The sequence below is a fragment of the Rhinatrema bivittatum genome, chromosome 7, assembly GCF_901001135.1.
Source record: "Rhinatrema bivittatum chromosome 7, aRhiBiv1.1, whole genome shotgun sequence".
NCBI lineage: Eukaryota > Metazoa > Chordata > Amphibia > Gymnophiona > Rhinatrematidae > Rhinatrema > Rhinatrema bivittatum.
The window spans coordinates 96,053,126-96,073,120 of record NC_042621.1 but is presented as its reverse complement, the minus strand read 5'-3'; the positions used below and the strand labels follow the sequence as shown (position 1 = coordinate 96,073,120).

Genomic DNA, 19,995 nt, shown 5'->3' with positions numbered 1-19,995 from the left:
GACATTCTCCCACTGGATTATCAGTTTGCCTGGTAATGCTCTGGGGCAGAGGTAGAAGTAGCACAACTCGTGCCCATCCGTAAGGGACAAGATTTTACCGCATATGCAACTTTTTAATACACTTATGGTGCTCTTCTTTTTGCCTGACATGCCTGGAGGTCCAAGGCAAATAATATTCCACTTTCCAACATGGTACATCTTTTCTTTTTTTTGTTAGCACTTAAAAGTTCTGTTTTGGGGCTACCAAAGCAACAAAAACGGAATGGAAAAGTGTGTTAAGATTAGGAAAACATTTAATGGGGAGACAAAGTTCATGTCAGTGCTGTGCTCGGACAAAGAAAATGATTGAGAAGGCTTACAAGGCAACATCTGAGCAGGTACCCCCAGACGTGCTCAAGAGAGCTCAAAGCTCTACTGACTAGGAAAGACAAGTCAGTTTGATGCTAACAGATGAAGTCACCCATGTGTTGTGGCTAATTCAGCCTGCTTATTGATGGAAAATTTCTAATATTTCCAAAACTATAGTAAAAACTATTTTAGGGTTTTTTTGGGGTATTTTGTAGGAAACTTGAAAAGAAAATAAGAAAGAATAAAAGAAAAAAAGCAAGAAAACATGAAAAAATAAATCAAAAAAAGCTTTGAAATACCTCAACACCAGAGCAAAAGCAGAAAAAAATGTTTTTACTGTGGCAGAAGAAAAAAGACTGAGGAGACTCAAGTAGTGGCAACTGAGCAGGAATATCCATGCATGTTCAGCAAGACTTCTAGGTCTTTCTAAACTCTGTAGTGATGACATCCAATAACGTCACTACTTCTACGGATGTATTTTGTCCTGCTTGTCCATGGAGAAACCCTTTGAATATCGGCCTATTTCTTCAATATACTTCTCCTGCAGGGTCCCTAAATATCCGGGAATGATAAGTTACCTCTCACCCAACTGGCCCATATTGGCTATGACATCACAAGTTAAAAACCAATCAACTCCTACTCCAAGTATGGTAATTTGTGACAATGCTTAAACACAGCTGCTCTGAGACCCTCAGAGAACTGTAGGGAAGTGGCTTCCTGCCATTCAAAACTGACAACTACGATGTAGTACAATACTCGTTTGGTGGCAGAGTATTTGGTTTTGTTACATTCACTTTTCAAATATTGCATAACATGAACAAAGATTCTTTAAAGCAAGGCTTTCAAAATCTATCCTGGTGACCCCACAGCTTGTCACAAGTTTTAGGATATCTACGAAGATTACACATGAGATAAAATTTGCTAACAATGGAAATGCAGCGCATGCAGATTTACCTCATGCATATTCATGCTGCATATCCTGAAAACTCAACTGGCCGCGGGGCACCAAGATAGATTGGGGAAGTTTTGCAGTACAGTATGGTCAGAGTAAACAAGGTACAAAACAGTAACAGTACAATAAAATCATGGTGGTATGGGGAAAAAAAAATGCAAAGTTCAGACCAGCAAAAAAGAAAATAAATTGCACTAAGAAACAGATAAGGCAATATTTTGCAGAAAATAGCATTTTCCCTTTTCCCCTTTCTGCATACCACCCAAATCAGACATAGCTGCATGTCTGTTTCTAAAGTACTGAGATTCTAATGATCAATGATCTCTGGACAGTATATCATAAAGAACATTATAAATATCACAAATAATTAGACATTAAATGAAAACTCATGAGAAATCAGATTTTTTTTTAGTTACCAAACCACATTTTCACTTATAAATATTTTATTCAAAAGTATCTTCAGTGTTGTGATGAGAGGTATTTGAAAGGAAGTGCTTTAAAAAAAAAACTGGTGAGGTCAGAGTTTGTTCATTGAAAAAGCTTTAACATCATAACCTAGCTGGATGCCTCCAGCATTACTAACTGGGTCAGTGCTAGCCCAAAGCTGTGAAAACAATGAATGTTTCTGCTCCTATTCAGAAATTAACATGTTGTGTTATCAGCTAAGAAAGATATAAAGAAACACAGGGGAGTAAAATATACCTCAAGAGAGACCATGGCAGGTCTGATCACACCAAAGCATACATTGGCTTACCCCAAAACTCCCATAAACTAATCATTAGGATCTCTGGTCTGTGAAATTCAGACATAATTTTTGCACTTTGTATTAAGGCAAATTTACATAAGATAGGGCTACATATCATCTGCCCTAGGCCAACCCAAACATTTTTATGCTGCTTGAACAAAAAGCGCCACAAGCTCAAGTATTTGACTAATTATATGACTTAGGAATTTTGCAAAAAAGAAACCAAGATCATTCTTTCCCAATGACACATACTAAAACTTACAAGCTCTGATGAATGCACATTCAAATGTTAAGAAAACCAACCTACAAGCAGGCCTGCATTAAAAAAACCCCACATGTACAAAATATAAAACATGGAATCATTTATTATAACATTGAATAAGTATGATTACCCTATGTAACCAGGATGCTGTGCTGTCAATGTCTCCTTCCACCAGCAGCATGAGTTGGTCTATTGTACCTTTACTCACAAAATACTTTCTAGAGAAAGCACAGTTGCTTACCTGTAACAGGTGTTCTCCTAGGACAGCAGATGGGTGACATCATTAGATGGAGCCCAGCATGGAAAACTTTTGTCAAAGTTTCTAGAAGCTTTGACTGGCACACTGAGCATAACCAGCATGCCATTATCCTTGTGCCCACTATCCAGGGCCCACTTCAGTCTAGTCACATAGAGAAAGTACAAGCGAAAAAATAAAATATGCAGGACAACCCAACTCTGCGGGGAGGCAGCCGGATTTCCTGAGGACCAACTTCCTGCTGTCCTAGGAGAACAACTGTTACAGGTAAGCAACTGCGCTTTCTCCTAGGACAAGTAGGATGGTAGTCCTCACAGAAGGGTGATACCAAGCTCCAGGCTGTTCACGGCAATAACCTGGACCAACAGGTACCGAACAAAGTGCCAACGGGCACAAACACAACTGAGGTACTGTTGGGTGTTGGCAAAACAGCCTGGGTTCATCTTCCAGGGATTTTTGCAGGAAGAATTGGGTTTAAGTCTGGAAGAGGCTGTGTAGGAAAGATTGGCCGAATCTACCATCTTGTCGACCATCCTTGTCCAAGCAGTAATGGGCGGTGAATGTGTGAAGGGAACTTCACGACGCAGCCCTGCAGATTTCGGTGAGGGGGACCGCCCGTAAGTGAGCCACCGATGTTGCCATAGCCCTCACAGAGTGAGCCTAAACTCAGCCTTCAAGTTGAAGGCTTGATTGTATCTCATTCTGCTATGCACAGTCTGTTAGCCAGTGGATAAGGCCTGTTTACCCACTGCGACCCCCAGTCTGTTCTTATCGAAAGATATGAGTAGCTTGGTGGACCATGTATGACCTGCTGAACGATCTAAGTAGTAGGCCAGAGCTCTCCTGCAATCCAAGGTATGCAAGGCCTGTTCCCCTTGATGGGAATGGGGCCTCGGAAAAAAGGTAGGTAACACAATGGACTGATTAAGGTGAAAATCAGTCACGACCTTAGGCAGGAACTTGGGATGTGTATGCAGAACCACACGATCATGAAAATATTTTGTGTAAGGTGGGTACGTCACCAAGGCCTGAACGTCACTTATCCTCGAGCCAAAGTAACTGCAACCAGGAGCAGGACCTTCTAGGTGAGGAATTTCAGCTCAGTTGCGAAAAGGCTCAAAAGGAGGATGCATGAGCCTTGCCAGCACAATGTTGAGATCCCAAGAAACCACGGGGGGGCTGCAGAGGCAGCTTTAGCTGCAGCAGGCCCTGCATAAAGCGACCTCAGTTGTGTGCTTTAGCTGCTGCAGGCTCCACATAAAGCGACCTACTATAGGTTGAACCGAGATGGGTGTGCTGGCAACACCCCGATGGTAAGCACTAATCGCGCCGAGATGGACTCTGACCGAGATGGTTTTAAGTCCGGCCTCGGAAAGGTGCCACAAGTAATCCAGGAATCTGGAAAGTAAGCAGGTAAATGGATCTAATCCATGCCCCTTACACCACACAGAGAACCTTTTCCACTACAACTTGCAAGACTTCCTGGTGGAATGGTTCCTGGCAGCTACCAGCACCTGGGCAACATTTTCTGAGAGATCCAGGGGCTGAAGAACTAGGTGCTCAACATCCAGGCCGTCAAGGATAGCGCTTGGAGGTTCGGATGGTGCAGGGCACCCTGATTTTGTGTTATTAGATCGGGCACAGTCCCCAGGCTGATGGGATCCCTGATTGACAGGTCCTGAAGGAGGGGAAACAGAACTGCCTGGGCCAGTGAGGTGTTACTAGGATCATGGTCCCCTGGTACTGCTGGAGCTTCAGAAGGGTTTTCATGAGAAGAGGAAGAGGAGGGTATGTGTACAGGAGACCCGTGCCCCAATGAAGGGTGATGGTGTCAGAGAGAGGACGGCCGTCTGTCCTGAATAGGGAGCAAAAACTACTCACCTTGCAGTTGAATGGGGAGGCAAAAAGGTCCACAACTGGAGTTCCCCACCAGCAGAAGATCTGGGCTGCCACTTTCGGGTCCAATGACCACTTGTGTGGTTGAAATGAGCGCCTTAGACAGTCTGCCAGCATGTTCAGCGTCCCGGGCAGGTATATTGCTCACAGAGTCATCCCTTGCGATAGAGCCCAGGACCAGATTTGTACAGCCTCCTAGCAGAGTGGGAACGACCCCGTGCCCCCTTTCTTGTTGATGTACCACATTGCAACCTGATTGTCCATTCGGATCAGGGTCACTATGTGGGACAAGCGGTTTCAGAATGCCCAAAGCACGTAGTGAATTGCCAAAAGCTCCAAGACGTTTGTCTGGCATAGAGCTTCTTGAGCGGTCCATTGACCCTGTGTGTGGAGGTTGTCCACATGGGCTCCCCAGCCCTGGGGAGAGGCATCAGTCGTTAGCACTACTTGAGGCGGGGGAAGCCAGGAAGTGGATCCCCTTCTCCCACCAGGATAGAGAGACTCTCAGAGGTTGCATGATGCAGACACGGGTCTCGAGATCTGGGATGCCTGCTGCCATTGAGACTGCAATGTCCATTGAGCTCTGCGCATACAGAGTCGGGCTAATGGGGTAACATGAACAGTGACTGCCATGTAGCCCAACAAGCGAAGTAGTAGCTGGCACTCACGCACTGACTGTTGCACACCAAGGTTGCCAGCGAGGATAGAGCAAGAGCCCGATCGCAGGGCAAGAATGCTTTTGCCTGAAATGTGTCAAGCCTGGCTCCTATAAAGTCCAGCTGGGGAGACAGACAGGAGCGGAATTTCGGGTAGCTGATAAATCCCAACGAGACTTCAGCACCCGTACTGTCAGGGCCAGGGCAACCAGCACTCCTACACTTGGGAATCGCTCTTGACTAGCCAGTCATCTAGGTAAGGAAAGATGTGCACCACATGGCATCCGAGGTGCGCTGCCACCACTGCCAGGGATTTGGTGAAGACACGAGGGGCTGAAGCCAAACCAAATAGCAACACTCTGTACTGGTAATGAGCCTTTCCCACCACAAAGCAGAGATACTTCCTGTCTCTGGGGAAGATGACAATGTGGGCGTAGGCATCATTGAGGTCGAGGAAGCAGAGCCAGTCCCCCTTTTTGAGTAGTGGGATCAGAGTACCCAGAGAAACCATTTTAACTTCTCCCTTCGGAGGAATTTGTTCAAAACCCAGAGATCAAGAATGAGGCGTAAGCCTCCACAGTTCTTTTGGGTATCAGGAAATACCTCGAACAGAACGAACCCTCAACCCTGATGGTGATGGGGAACAGATTCTACTGCCCCGCCATTAGAAGGGCGGAGAACTCTATGAGAAGTATGTCCTGTTATGCGGACTAACTCCATGATGGACATGGGAGAAGAGTTCTCCAGGATTTCTCTGAAAATTAGATGATACCCCTGATGAAAAATAGTGAGGACTCATTTGGTCCGAGGTGATGATCGACCAACGATGGGTGAAGCAGAGAAATCTGCCCCCTACTGGGGGATCGGGTGTCAGGGATACATCGTACTGACGCATGATCCCTTGCCTCCAGTCAAAAATCCCATAGCCGAGGCCGGTTGGGGTCTAGGAGTTTTCTGTTGATGGGGCGGCCCCTGGAAGCAGTATGGGGCGTGCGAGTCTGGAGGCAGGGGGGATAATACATCCGCTGCCCTTAGAAGGGCTTCCTAGAACTTGGTCAGGAAGGTTTCCTTACGGAGGACAGCAGGTCCAAAGCACTAGTGGATAGCTATTGAAGGGTTTTCATGGTGATCCTTCAACTGGGCTACTGTATCCCTGACCTTGTCTCCAAAAAGATTCTCTCTTGGACAAGGGAGTTCAGCCAACTTCTCCTGGACCTCTCACCGTAGGCCGGAAGCACAGAGCCAGGCTATCCTACGGGCACCGATGCCCACAGTGGCCACCCTGGCAAAGGTCTCGAAGACGTTGTAGGTGGATCTCACCTCGTGTTTTCCCGCCTTGAGACATTGTTGCATTATAGCGGAGAACGACTCCTGCTGCTGTTTTGGTAGGTGCACCTCAAGTTCTTGCACCTCCTTCCATAAGTTCCGATTGTTCTGGAGCATGTATAACTGGTAAGAGGCTATCCAGGCGATGAGCATAGCGCCCTGAAATAACTTCCTATCCAAGGCATTTAGCTCCCTATGCTCTCGCCCCGGAGGGGCAGACGCATGGGTGCGGGAATGTTTGGCCTTTTTGAGAGCAGACTCCATTCCACAGACTGCTGGGGGAGATGATGCCTCTCAAAGCCCAAGGCCTGTTGCACCAAATAGGTTGCATTCACCTTCCTATTTACTGGGGAAATGGATATCGGGTGTTCCCACATCCGAAGAAGGAGGTCCTTAAAAATATTATGGATGGGAACAACCACTATCTCCTTTGGGGCATCAACGAATTGGAGGACTTCCAACATTTTGTGCCGTGCATCCTCCTCTGTGAGAAGCTGGAAGGGGATGGTCTCGGCCATGGCCCGTACAAAACCCGTGAAGGAGAGGTCCTTTGGGGGAGACTGATGCCTTTCCTCCGAGAGAGGATCGTCAGATACTTCGAGGAAGATTCAGAAACGTCATCTCCTCATGGATCATATGGACCCGCTTCCCCGCTGAGGTCCCTGTGGGGCCTGCATGGGCGAGATCTGCACAAATCCTCAGACCTAGGCTCCGAGGAACTCGAGGGAACCAAAGGCACCGATGGAGCCGCTGGCCCCAGTGTTTTCTGGAGGCAGGATGGCCCAGGCAAAGGCTTGGGGAACAGAGGCCTCGAGACCTCTGCACCGGATGGCACCAGCAGTCTGTGTGCATCTTCTTCCTCTGAGGACCCAAAGATGGGAATCGCTCCTGAGGGAGGCATTGGTGGCCACTGGGGAATAGAGGGTCCCTCGGGCACTGGTTGCGTCAGAAGTGCTCCATGCAGGACATCCAGATGCTCGAGCAGGGGCGTCAAGATAGATGGCGCAGGCTCCGGCACCGGTATGGGGGCCAGTGGCAGGGGCGGTTCAATGCTCCTTAGGGCTCGGAGTACCGTACACTGCACCCTGTAGTCCAACTCCTCTTGGAAATCCTGTGAGGACAGGATGGAGGGGGATGAGGCATCACCAGAGCTCTGAGGAGGCACGGTGCCCGGCACCTTTATCGGTGGGGAACGCCTTGGACTCCTGGGCCTTTCGGAGGATGGGGCCCTCCTCACCATCGGGTCACTTCAGTTGTGGCATGGCAACTGCCGGTGCCGTACCGGGACTGGTGCCATGTGTCGGTGTTTACGGGATCTCCCACAATGCTCAGACCAGTCTTTCCCCAGCACCGAGGAAGCCGAGGATCCCGATGTCCTTGAAAGTGGAGAGACCATGGAACTGTGGATCACCATCTCCACGGTTCATGGATGATGTTGCCAGCAATGTAGAGAGGGAAAGCATATCGAGCGGTTCCCCTCAACCCCTTGGCGCCGATGATTCCAATGCAGGTATGGATGGAGCAGACTTTTTGGGGCCAAAAAGTTTCTCCATTTTATCAAGATGCGCACGATGTCCCTTGGGGCTCATCTGATCGCACAGCTGACACTCTCAGATGTCATGTGATGCCCCCAGGCAGAGGATGCAAACCTCATGCGGATCCGTGATAGGCATGGTATGCGGGCACTGGTGGCACCAGCGAAAACTGGACGACGCCATGAAAAAGAACAACCAGTGAGCTGTCTATGGCCGGCGGGCACTGTGAAGTGACGCACCGGGAATTGACTGCAAAGAGGTAGAAAAGTTAACCTACCATGCCGAGCAGGGGGACACAGTTCGGAGAAGGAGGACCCGGCTTTTGGAATGAGCAAAAAACCAGAAAAAGAAAAAAAATATCCCTTTGAAGCAGAGTTCCAAAACTGTGAAGCAACTGCACCGTGGAAAAAAAGACTGAAGGAGGACCTTGTGTGGACACACGGATAATGGCATGCTGGGCATGTTCAGTGTTCCAGGCAGCGCTTCTAGAAACTTTGACAAAAGTTTTCTGTGCCAGGCTCCATCTGATGATGTCACTCATCTGTGAGGACTATCATCCTGCTTGTCCTAGGAGAAACTTTTTAAATCTTTAAAAGACCTGGGGCAGAAGATGAAAACTCTTAAGCTTATTGCTCCTGAACACACACACAGATGAACACACAGGTGTCCTACACAGACTCAGAAGAAAATACAGGTATCCCATGAACTGATACCATGTAAGTTTGCCATGAATCAATCAAGACCCTATGAGAAAGGGATATGCTGGTGTCCAATAAATCTACACAATACCCCTCTGAGGTGGGTGTTGAGTAGGTGTCCCATAAAACCAAGACTCGTGAGTGTTTAAGAATGCTGGTATCCCAAGCAGGCTTCAGTTAGAGATATATATGCCATACACAAGGATGCTTTGAGTGAGGAACATGCTAGTACTAGATGAACTGAGACTATCTTAGAGCATCGTAAGTACAGATATCCCACACACAGATCATCTGAGAACATGGGAAATTCAGCTCTCCCATACTTTGAGAATCTAAGCCAGAGACATAAAGGCATCCCATACACAGACTGATTAGGGAACATATAGATAGGTGTTACATGCAGGAAATGTGAGCATTAGGACATGGACATTTCCCTTCAGCTAAGATTCTGAGGAAGAGATATTGAACTATCCCATGATTTCAGGGACTTCAGGACATACCCTGACTAATGAGCAGCAGGGCTCAAGTTCATTATTCTTTGTCAAGAAGAGCAACTTCAACTCCTAGACAAAGATCCAGTACATGAGGCAGCTATCAGCAAAGACCTACACGCAACACCTTGCCAATCTGCTCTTGCTCCTTCCTAGCACTGGGTCCCTGAATGATTTCAGTTCAAAAAAAAGGAGAAAAGCTCTGCTGGAGGAACAGGAAGGAGCAGCATCTCTCTTGCAGGGAGCATAGAGTTATTTCACAATACAGGTTTCTTTCCAACTTTGTCTAAAGTGCCAACACAGGAGGCCACATCTTTTTATTCATCAGAAAACACTTTACAAAAATTATATGCCTCTCTAAACAAAAAAATATAAAAAATAATTTTATATGACGCAAAGCATTTGTGTTAATGTATATTTTTTCTAAATATTTTTCTTCAAACATTGTTTAACTGATGTTCAGAGATTAACAAACAGGTTGACGGAAAGAGGAGGAGTCTGGGCAGTAATATGGATAGCTCACGTTAACTATCACTAGCTGTCGCTACACGAGGAATACAGTCATTGCTCTGCTCTGTACCTAGCAACCTCAGGGCAGTTTTAGTGCAGGGAGGGGGGGAATAAGATTATTTTGAATTTGCAAGAAATTGTCCATTTGTTTCTGATCACTGCTGCACTAAAGATGGGTAGCAAGATTTGTCTTTACTTTAATACAGAGAGTTTTTGGAACTGCTCCCTAAATTCCAATGTTATAACATGGAAAAAGGACTCCAGGGCTCTATCGCATCAGTGTTCATCTGAACATGCACTGCTATTGCTTGCAACTCAAATGTCTGTGCTGCAGCCCCCTTGCCTTCTCTGACACTTACTGCACAGATCTTTCTCTCAGTCTACTCATCCATCCTAGCAGACATGACTGGCAATGGTGTCTTTATCCAGTCTATTCCTCCTAAGAGAGGCTGGCTGGTATTTGTGAATTTTAGTCCATTCTTCATGCGACACCATTCAAAGATACAAAGCCAGTGAGAATACCATTATTCCTATAGTCCATCCCAGTCTCTACCCTCCTATTAAATTTCCCACAAAAGTGGAGTTTGAAGCCAATAGCACCTCCTCCAACAGGGGAAGGGATCTCAGTCACCATCTCTTTCTCTATTCCAGCACTCTTCCCCCATTAACCTCTGAGGGGAAGTCAGTCCACTGCCTCTTCCTTTATTACAGCATCAACATCACTCTTGGAGTAAATAATCACTTGCATCTCTTCGCCTTAATTCTGTATCCTCAGTAGCCAAGTTGCACATCAAATATTAATATTCTGCCTAGCAGCAGAAATGGCCTGACATTTTCTGAATGCTGGGCAGCTGGAACTTAAAGAGTACCTTGTTGGCTTAGCAGCAGGGATTTTTGTTACACATTATAAGCTGTCTTAATGAGAGCATCACCAAGTTGTACTGTGGTCACACTCTCTTCCTCTCACTCTAGAAGCTGTGAGTACATTCAGAGGTGTGGTGACTAACCAGCTCAGAGCCCCAAGGAGACAGGCAGAGGGCCACTTCTGGAAATGTTTACACACAAATTGGATTCCTTGGCAAAAAGTGAGGGTTTGTGTAAAGGTCAATGACGACGAGTCAAATATTAAGTGCACCAAACTGCTCACAGGGCAGCAATGCCCCCAAAGGTCATCAAAGTCATCCACATTTTCTAAGGACTACAGGTACAGATGCCACAATTGTGCTGGACTAAGTATCCAATGAATCCTCTGCAAATGGTTTCAGACCAGAACTCATTATCCAGTGAAGAGATGCCTCAGATCTTCCTTGTAGGCAGAGAAGAATGGATAGTGATTCAAAGATATCCCAACATGCATCTCGTCTCAGTAAAGAGACAGGGACTTCCCTTCTCCGGAAATATCTGCTTGTTCAAAGTCCAAAAGCACAAAAACATTTCATTTCCTTGCTAGGTCGTCACTCACACACAAAGAATCCAAAAATAGACATTTTCTCCAAAAATGGTTAAAAGACTGTTCATATTCACAGAGTTGACTAGCAGAGTTCAAAGGTCAGAGGTTGAGAATAGGCACATCAAAGAGGTCGCAAACACCTTCACTCTCATCTAAATTGTAGATGTAGTCATGGTCTCCAGGAGGAGGGGAAAGTCGAAGCAAGGGAGCAAATACTGGCAAAGGACAAAAACAAATGTACTATTATAGTAACATCATATCAGTCTTCACACTTTGAAACCACCCCACCTCTTAATTCCTCTCAACAATTCCATGATGCACTGTATAGCTTCAGGCTCAATGTTGGATTCAAACCACAGCCCATCAACATTCAACTACAAGCACGTCTCAGTCAACATCATGAGCAAACTCTGACTTAAGCACTGATTTGAAGTTTGCAAGATAAGTGATTAGCAACGGAGCTTCCCCGCCTGTATTGAACCATTATGCTGACTCTTACATGGCTTTCACATACAAACCCTTCTGATCTTGGATTAGTTAATGCAGCATTCAGTTCTCAAGGAATCAACCTGGCTTTGCTACCTGTTTCAATCACAAGGAAACTACTCCAGGTATAATCCAGATTTAATCCTGGAGTTGTTTTCCCTGTTGAAAAAAAAAAAAAGGCAATAAAGCAAGTTTGCTTAGCTGCTGTAGACAGCAGGATAAATTAGCCATGACGCGTGGGATGATGACAGCAAATGGACTTATTTCTCTAGCTCGATTAAAATCGTTTCAGCATTTAAAACCTGTATCATCAGCGACAGAGATTCTGATGGTGGTCCAGGGCATGGTCATGATTAAAGTTGACTACAGTAATGCTCTGAATGTGGGGTTATCAAGAAAATTATTACAGATGCTACAAATAATACAGAATAGGGCAGCACAAGTAATAACAGGAACCAAATAACATGAGCACATGCACTGGCTGCCAGAATATAGTTTAAGATGTTAAATATTATTTAATGCATTAGAAGTCAAGGTGGAGAGCCAAATCACCACTACAGTAGGAGAACACAAGACAGATTTGGCAAGAACTTCAATGTCCAAAATATTCAAAGCTGTTTGTCCAAAATAATTTAATAAATTTCATCAAGATATTAGGGAAAGCTTTTCAACTACATTCATGGTCCCCCACTGTGTTGGGAGGGACCAAATCTTGATAGTGAGATTCAAAGCATGTTCAATACATGCTTTGGACATGGACATTTTCCATCAGCTAAGATTCTGAGGAAGAGACATTGAACTATCCCATGATCTCAGGGACTTAACTTCAGGATATACCCAAAGCAGTGGAGGACTGTGAATACAGTTGAAAAAGCTTTCCCTGATATCTTGATGAATTTATTAAATAATTTTGGACAAATAGCTTTAAATATTTTGGACACTGAAGTTCTTGCCAATTCTCTTTTGTGCTCTTTTTATTATTTAATGTAGTACATAAGAGGGACTGCCACCGGATGAGTTAGTTCAACCATTTACTAGTATTCATTTCTTGTGCACTGCAAACCAAAGTCTGTTCCATGTACATATTTTTAACAATTTCGCTCATCAGGAAACTCGAAATAGGGTATTCTTAGAAGTTGGACCTGTGATTTGGAACACAGATGATGTAGTGCTAAGGAGGAATGATGAATTTAAATTCTTTTTTGGAAACACCTGAAGACTAGTCTTTTTAAACAATGATTTTAAATGTTTTGTAATCTGATTTATCTCTATGAATGTATTTTTATTATTTATTTATTTATTTCGGATTTTTATATACCGACATTCTCAATACAAGTATCGAATCAGGTCGGTTTACATATAACAAAACTTTCGCACAAAAGGCGTTACATGGAACAGCGTTTCTTAACATATAATGTATAACATATAGCATATAGCATGTAACATATAACATATTTTGTTATATGTTAGATATGTAAGATATGTAAGATATATGTAAGATATATATGTAAGATATGTAAGATATATGCATATATGTAAGATATATGCTCCGTGCAGACTGACTACTTTAGATGTTGTGGATTTATGAATGCACCAAATAAATAAATAAATGCTGCCTTGTGCATCCTTCATGAAGAGCTCACAAAACAGCTTTAGCTACTAGGTAGTCTACTCTCCAGGGAGGCAGGCAGGTATTAAACATGGCTAATTCATCCTGCTTTCGGCAAAGAATTCCATTTATGGTAAGCAAACTTGCTTTCTCCATCAACCAGCAGGGCTAAATTATCCATGACACATGGGGAGTCCAAGGCTGAAGCTTGTGTGCCAGAGCACGTACTGAAAAAGCAACTACCTCAACTCCCACCATGAGGAGAGTGGACTATTAGGGGAAGAGGGCTGCACAAAACTGCTTGTTCAAAGTTACTGCTGCTTGTTCAAAGTTACTGCAGCTGTCTAGACAGTAATGAGATGTGAATGTGTGAACCAATGACCACTTTGCAAAGGTCTTAAATGGACATTGCTCTTAGGTGAGCCAATGAGGTAGTCATGGCTCGTACATGATGCGTCTTAACAGAGTCTGTGATCTGGATGCCAGCCACAGCATAGCAATGTGCAATACAGTCTGCTAGCCAGTTGGACAACGTGAACTTGGCAATGGCTATTCCCAGTCTGCTAGGTTCATAAGAGATGAAAAGTTGAGAAGCCTGATGATGTGATTGAGTTCTCGTTAGATAATATGCAAAGTCCTTTCGCAGTCCAGTGAATGGAGGGGCCTTCTCCCCTTTATGTGCATGAGGTCCTGGAAAGAACTCTGGTAAAACAATGGCTTGAATCAGATGAAAAGCCAAGACTACTTTTGGCAGAAACTTGGGAGTGAGGGTGGACAACCATCCATTATGGAAAAACTGCAAGTATAAAGAGTAACAAATTAATGCTTGCAGTTCACTGACTCTTCTAGCTGAAGTGATGGCGACTAGAATACTGCTTTCCAGATAAGGAACTTTAAGGAAGCTGACAAATGTTTATAGGGCAGCTTCATCAGTTGTATCAAGACAACATTAAGATCCCATGGCAATAGTGGTTTGGCAACCAGAGGTCTCAGATGCCACAAAAGCCTTTCATGAAATTCAAAACCAGAGGATGTATGGAGATCGGCTTACTATCCACTTGAATACGATAAGGACTAATGGCACTGAGGTGCATCTTGACCAATTTGAATACGGTAAGCAGTAATGGCACTGAGGTGCATCTTGACCAATGATGTATTGAGACCCGACGAGGAGAGGAAAAATAAATACTGAAGTAGATCCTTTGGTGGGCAGGCAAACAGATTCAAGGAGCCTGCCTCACATCAAGGTGAAAAACGCTTGCATTTAAAACTGTATGCTCTCATGATAGATGGCTTCCTGGACGAAATACAATATACTCAGCTTCTTTGGATAGAGACAGAAGAGACCATTGAGTGCTCAACATCCATACTGTCAGGTTAACAGAGAGGAGCTTCGAATAAAAGATGACTTTCTTCTTGAGTCGGTAGATTTAGATCGGATCCCAGAGAGATTGGTGGGCAAACTGACAACCAGACTTGTCTGGGCCACACTGGAGCAATGAAGATAAGATGTGCCTGGCCCATGAGTACATTCTGTACCGATTTTGCTACCAATAAAAGTGGAGGAAAGGCATACAGAAGATCTGCATCCCACTTGTGCAGAAAAGCACCTGGAGCGGATCTGAACCTGCACTGAAGAATGGAGCAAAAGTTAAAGTTAATAAACTTCCTGATGCAAAAAAGTCAATTGAAGGTTGAATGTGTTGACGGAGATGGTGGAACAGAAGGCTGGTGCGGCGATAGCACAAGTTGCTTCAACAGGGCCAAGGCTCAGTGCGATGCAGGCTTCGGCATTGACTCAAGTTTGGGTGGTGCCGACTGCACTGCCTGCTCTGACATATGGTGTTTCTTTTTATGTACTGAAAAGTCTGTTCTAGCCTCAGTGTGACAGAGACCAAAGGGGAGCACCCAGTACTGGTCATGAGAGGATTCCACTACAAAGTGAAGACAATACTAGTGGGAGGGATGAATAGGTATGTGGGCATACACCTCCTTCAAATCCAGGGCACACATTCAGTCCCCCAGCAGAATGGTATGGAGTGAGTTCATCTTGAATCACTCCCATAATATATTCTTCTTCAGACTTCTTAAATCCAAGATATGTGTCAAACCCCCTGATTTCTTGGGGATAAGGAAATAGTGGGAGTAGAACTCCTGGTCAAGCTGATCTGCAGGATAGGTTCTATTGCCTACTGAGGAGTCTTCCTCCTCCAAGAAAAGACTGATACAATTTGAAGACTGAGTAATGAGGAAGTGTGGGAAGTAGGAAAACTGCAAGTGGTAATCAGATTCCACAACTTTAAGAACACAGCAATCTGGTGACCTTGCGCCACTCTTCCAGGTAGTGACAAACTCTCCTCTCTACTGGAGAGGATGAGTGTTAGGTCTGGAGATTGGTCAAAAAATTGAGCCATGTTTTGGCTGGGCTTGCTAAGTGACTGTTGATTGGTGCCTTTTGCTTTGTTGGCCCTGAGCCACAAGCTGCTATTGTGGAAGCAGAGGAAGAGCATGGTGTTGCTAAAAAGGGCATATTTGAAAGTATGACAGTTTAAAATTGAAGTAGAGCCGCTTCTCAGTTGATTGTTGGTCAAAGGCGGTTGAGATTATTAAACTGCCATTCACTGCTCCTTAATCTGAGCAAATTTCTCTGAGCTTTTCTCCGAAAAGGTGATATCCTAGACAAGGAACGTCTGTTAGTTTATTGTGGACATAGTCATGAAAATTGTTGGCCCTTAACCAAGTCATTTGGCGTGTACCAATGGAGAATGAAGAGACGTGGATCGCTGTATCAAATACCTCATAAACCAATTGAATAATGTGGCGTATACACTCTTCCGCATCTGCAGGTATACAGAGGTGCCCTCAACAGGGGCAAGGAGAGGTTTCAGGTTCAAACACAATTATGCAAGTATTGCACTATGTAAAATTGGTGAACAGAAATGCGCACATTAAGCATGGAACTCTGGAATACATTTTTACCCACAGCTTTCCCTGGTGAAGTGTTGGAAAATATCCTTGTTTTAACTGTCTCTACCACAACTGATTGGTAAGGTACAGCTATGGCCCATGTACTCATGGGCCATAGCTGTACTATTCCAAATCCCATAATATACTGGACTCTGTATTTTAAATACAATTTTCTGACTACTGAGGCACAGGAAATCAGGTTCTCCGACATTCTCATCTATTATTCTTGTAGGATCGCATGGATCGGAATGGCTGCCAGCTCTGCCAGGGTATCTAAAATCTGGAGAACATTGAAGACTTTAGTGTGAGGGTTCTTGTCTTTATGGATATTGACTCCTAAGGCTTTACCCAACTTACTCAGAAATCTGGCATAGGAAAGGTCCTTGGGTGAAGATGAGTGTTCCAGAGGCTTGGGTCGGCGGGTCAGACAGTATTAATAGTGAACCTTTCTTGATTCGTGGGGAGAAGGGACACTGATCCAAGATCCTGCCGATGTAGTAGGTGATTGAGGAGGGGTTCTTGGTTGCCAAGGAGATGAATATTCCAGGTGAACATTCTCCAACTGGCTAGACTCTACTGCAAAATAGTGTTGAGGATTTGAACCACCTTGCAGGGGTTCTGATGGTGTACCCCTTAAATGTGGGGGAGGGAGCAAATCTGATATTTTGTAAAGGAGAGGTTGAAAAGTGTCCTCCTCGTCCTTAGCCACCAGTAAAGTAAAGAAAGTCTTCACCAATTTCATCACTTAGTCTAAAGGCTGCCATGCTATCTGGCCAGGAGTTGAGGGGTGAAACATCCTCTTTAAAGACCAAGAAGGATTCTTCTTACAAACCCTCTGGACTTTGCAAAATTGGTCCCAGGAGCTGGCTAGAAATTAAGGGTAGCAAAGAACAATTAGGATCTGGAATATCCAGACGTAAACCTTGCTCCATAGGTCTCGATGGGGACATCAACCTTGACACAGGAGAAAGTAAGCAGAGAATCTCCTGTGCACCTGCCATGCTCCCTAAGTGTCTGGGAGGAACTGGGGACGTGATGAAAACTGTCAGTAGAACCAAGGCTCGGAGTGTCAATGGTGCTGATCATCTCTAAATCTTGAGGCATTGATGGAGGACGCATCATTAGTGTCGAAATTCAATGCGTCAAGTGCTATAAAGTAGGATATGTCGACCGTGCTGGGACTTAATGCTCTGGTGAATGGTGCACCTGCACTATATGAGTCAACTGCATTGTTGGCATTGAGGCTCTGTGTTTCTTTGGTGCCACCATCTCCAAGAAATGGTGCTTCCTTTTACTAAACCCTGAGCTCCGTAATGTATGCAAAGAGCTTAAGAATGGTGAAGAGGCTTCAGGCCTGATCCATGAAGGGGAGAGCTTACTAAAGAAGCTCCTGCTCAATTTGGCATCTGGGGAGCTAAAATGACTGTGGATCTTCAGAGACTTGCACACCTCCTCCATTTTCCAAGCCCTGGACTTCTGAGCGTGCAGGAACATCTGGCCACAGTGGTAGCAGTTAGACTAGTCATGATTTGGTCCTAGGCACTAACAACAGATATTTCCATTGGTAATGGCTATTTTCCTATCACATATGCAGTCCTGGAAGCCACAGATTGTGGGCTTCTTCGTGCTGGACATCTCTGTGGAGAAGTCTGTTTTATTTTAAAATTAGCACTGAAAAGAACTGTTTGAGAGGGCTGCCGAGGCAGCAAGGCAATATAGTAGACTTCAGAGTCGAATTTAAGATACTAAGAAATATTACTCAAAGAAAATGAGAGCATACACATCCGTGCTGATGTTTGGATGAAAAAAGATTGAGGGGCTCATGAGACAAAGTCTATGCAGGAACTTCCACCCATGCTTAGCAGAGCAAAAGCTCTATGAGCTAAGAGAGAGGGGTTCATTTGGAACCAGATGATGTCAACAATAAGTCATGGCTAATTCAGCCCTGCTTGTTTGCTGGCAACTTCTTGGAACCAGACATGATCTTCTATTTTTCTTTTTTGGTACCACTGAAAAGTGTTGTTGAGGGGCTGCCGAAGCTGCGAGGCAACGCAAAGTGAATTGAAGAGAAAAACTCTGAAGTAAAAATTCCCCCCAAAAAGACAGAGAGAACATGTCCATGTGGAAGCTTGGACCAAAAAAAAACAAAAAACAGAGGGGTTTCATGAGGCAGTGCATATGAGAATTACTGTACATGCTCAATAGTAAAACTATACTGAGCTAGAGAGATGCATCTGTTTGGTACCAGAAGATGTCATCTTATGTGTCATGGGTAATTCAGCCCTGCTTGTTGAAAGAGAAAGCCACCCTAACTAATCCAGAACTGAATACTGCATTAATTAATCCAAGGTCTATGTATGAAAATAGTGACAGCCACTTGTTACCACATTAAGTAATCCAGGAGCAAAGCTACCTCCCAAGAAGGATTATGTTATTTTCACACAAACTGTTAATTCAGATTTGAGAACAGTTTCAATCTAGGGCTGTTCCTTTTTTGCACTCAGAGCTTGAAGTGAACAGGGAGCAGATGTGCAAATACCACATTCATCTTTCTCAAGTGGTAGTTATGCTGGGTGCGACTAGTGCTAGATTAAATACATGAAAATTAAGTTTTGCAGTCATAGAGAAAGAAACTATTCCACATTTAATCTTGGAGTAGTTCCATAGTGTGAAAACAACAGGGAGAGAAGGCAGACTAATTAATCCATAATCAAGAACATAAAATAGGAGGGCTCAAGTTACCTTTCCTCTTTATTAAGTTTATCAACCATCACATATTTTGCTATTAAGTAAACCTGAAATCGAGCTTTCTTTGTTTCAGGCCCTACTCATTGGAATTTTTTGCTGGACTCCCTTCGAGCAATTGATAATATAAAAGTGTTTTGCATACAGTTGAAGGCTTTTACTATTTCAGGCAGCATTTCATAGATGCTGTTTTTAATTTCACTGTTATAAGGATTTGTTGTTTGCTTATATTTTATTGCAACTATTGTTTTACATTTAATGTTTAAAATTTGTAATCCGCTTAGCAATGTACTTCATAATGGGGCGGATTTTCAGAGCCCTGCTCGCGTAAATCCGCCCAAAACCGGGCGGATTTACGCGAGCAGGGCCCTGCGCGCCGGGAAGCCTATTTTACATAGGCCTCCCGGCGCGCGCAGAGCCCCGGGACTCGCGTAAGTCCGGGGTTCTCGGAGGGGGGCGTGTCGGGGGGCGGGGCCCGGTCGTCGTGGCGTTTCGGGGGCGTGTCGGCAGCATTTTGGGGGCGGGTACGGGGGCGTGGCTACGGCCCGGGGGCGTGGCCGCGCCCTCCGTACCCGCCCCCAGGTCGCGGCCCGGCGCGCAGGAGTCCCGCTCGCGCGCGGGGATTTACGCCTCCCTCTGGGAGGCGTAAATCCCCCGACAAAGGTAGGATGGGGGTTTAGACAGGGCCGGGCGGGAGGGGAAGGTGAGGGGAGGGCAAAGGAAAGTTCCCTTCTAGGCCACTCCGATTTCGGAGCGGCCTAGGAGGGAACGGGGGTAGGCTGCGCGGCTCGGCACGCGCAGGCTATACGAAATTGATAGCCTTGCGCGCGCCGATCCAGGATTTTAGCCGATACGCGCGACTACGCGCGTATCTACTAAAATCCAGCGTACTTTTGTTTGCGCCTGGAGCGCAAACAAAAGTAGGCTATTCGCGCTCGTCTGAAAATCTACCCCAATATGCGTTAATAAAGAAGATATGCAATGCTCGGTCAGATCAAAGTCAATTTGAACCCTGCATCCTGTTTCCAACAGTAGCCAGATCTCAAAAAGTAGATCTATTTCT

The 19,995-nt window shown here is 45.0% G+C and overlaps 1 protein-coding gene across 3 annotated transcripts in view; it reads right to left on the bottom strand.

Annotated features, from left to right (window-relative positions):
• Window positions 1–9,446: 9,446 nt before the first annotated feature.
• Window positions 9,447–19,995, bottom strand: part of E2F4 (E2F transcription factor 4) — an 85,854-nt gene continuing 75,305 nt past the window's right edge. For 2 of the 3 annotated variants that reach the window (XM_029608748.1, XM_029608747.1), the window contains exon 10: window positions 9,447–11,340. In XM_029608748.1, coding sequence (XP_029464608.1) covers window positions 11,225–11,340 — 116 coding nt within the window. In that variant the 3' untranslated portion in view covers window positions 9,447–11,224. Of the gene's footprint in view, window positions 11,341–11,643; window positions 11,771–19,995 lie in introns of all 3 variants that reach the window. The other variant, XM_029608749.1, reaches the window with a different exon arrangement.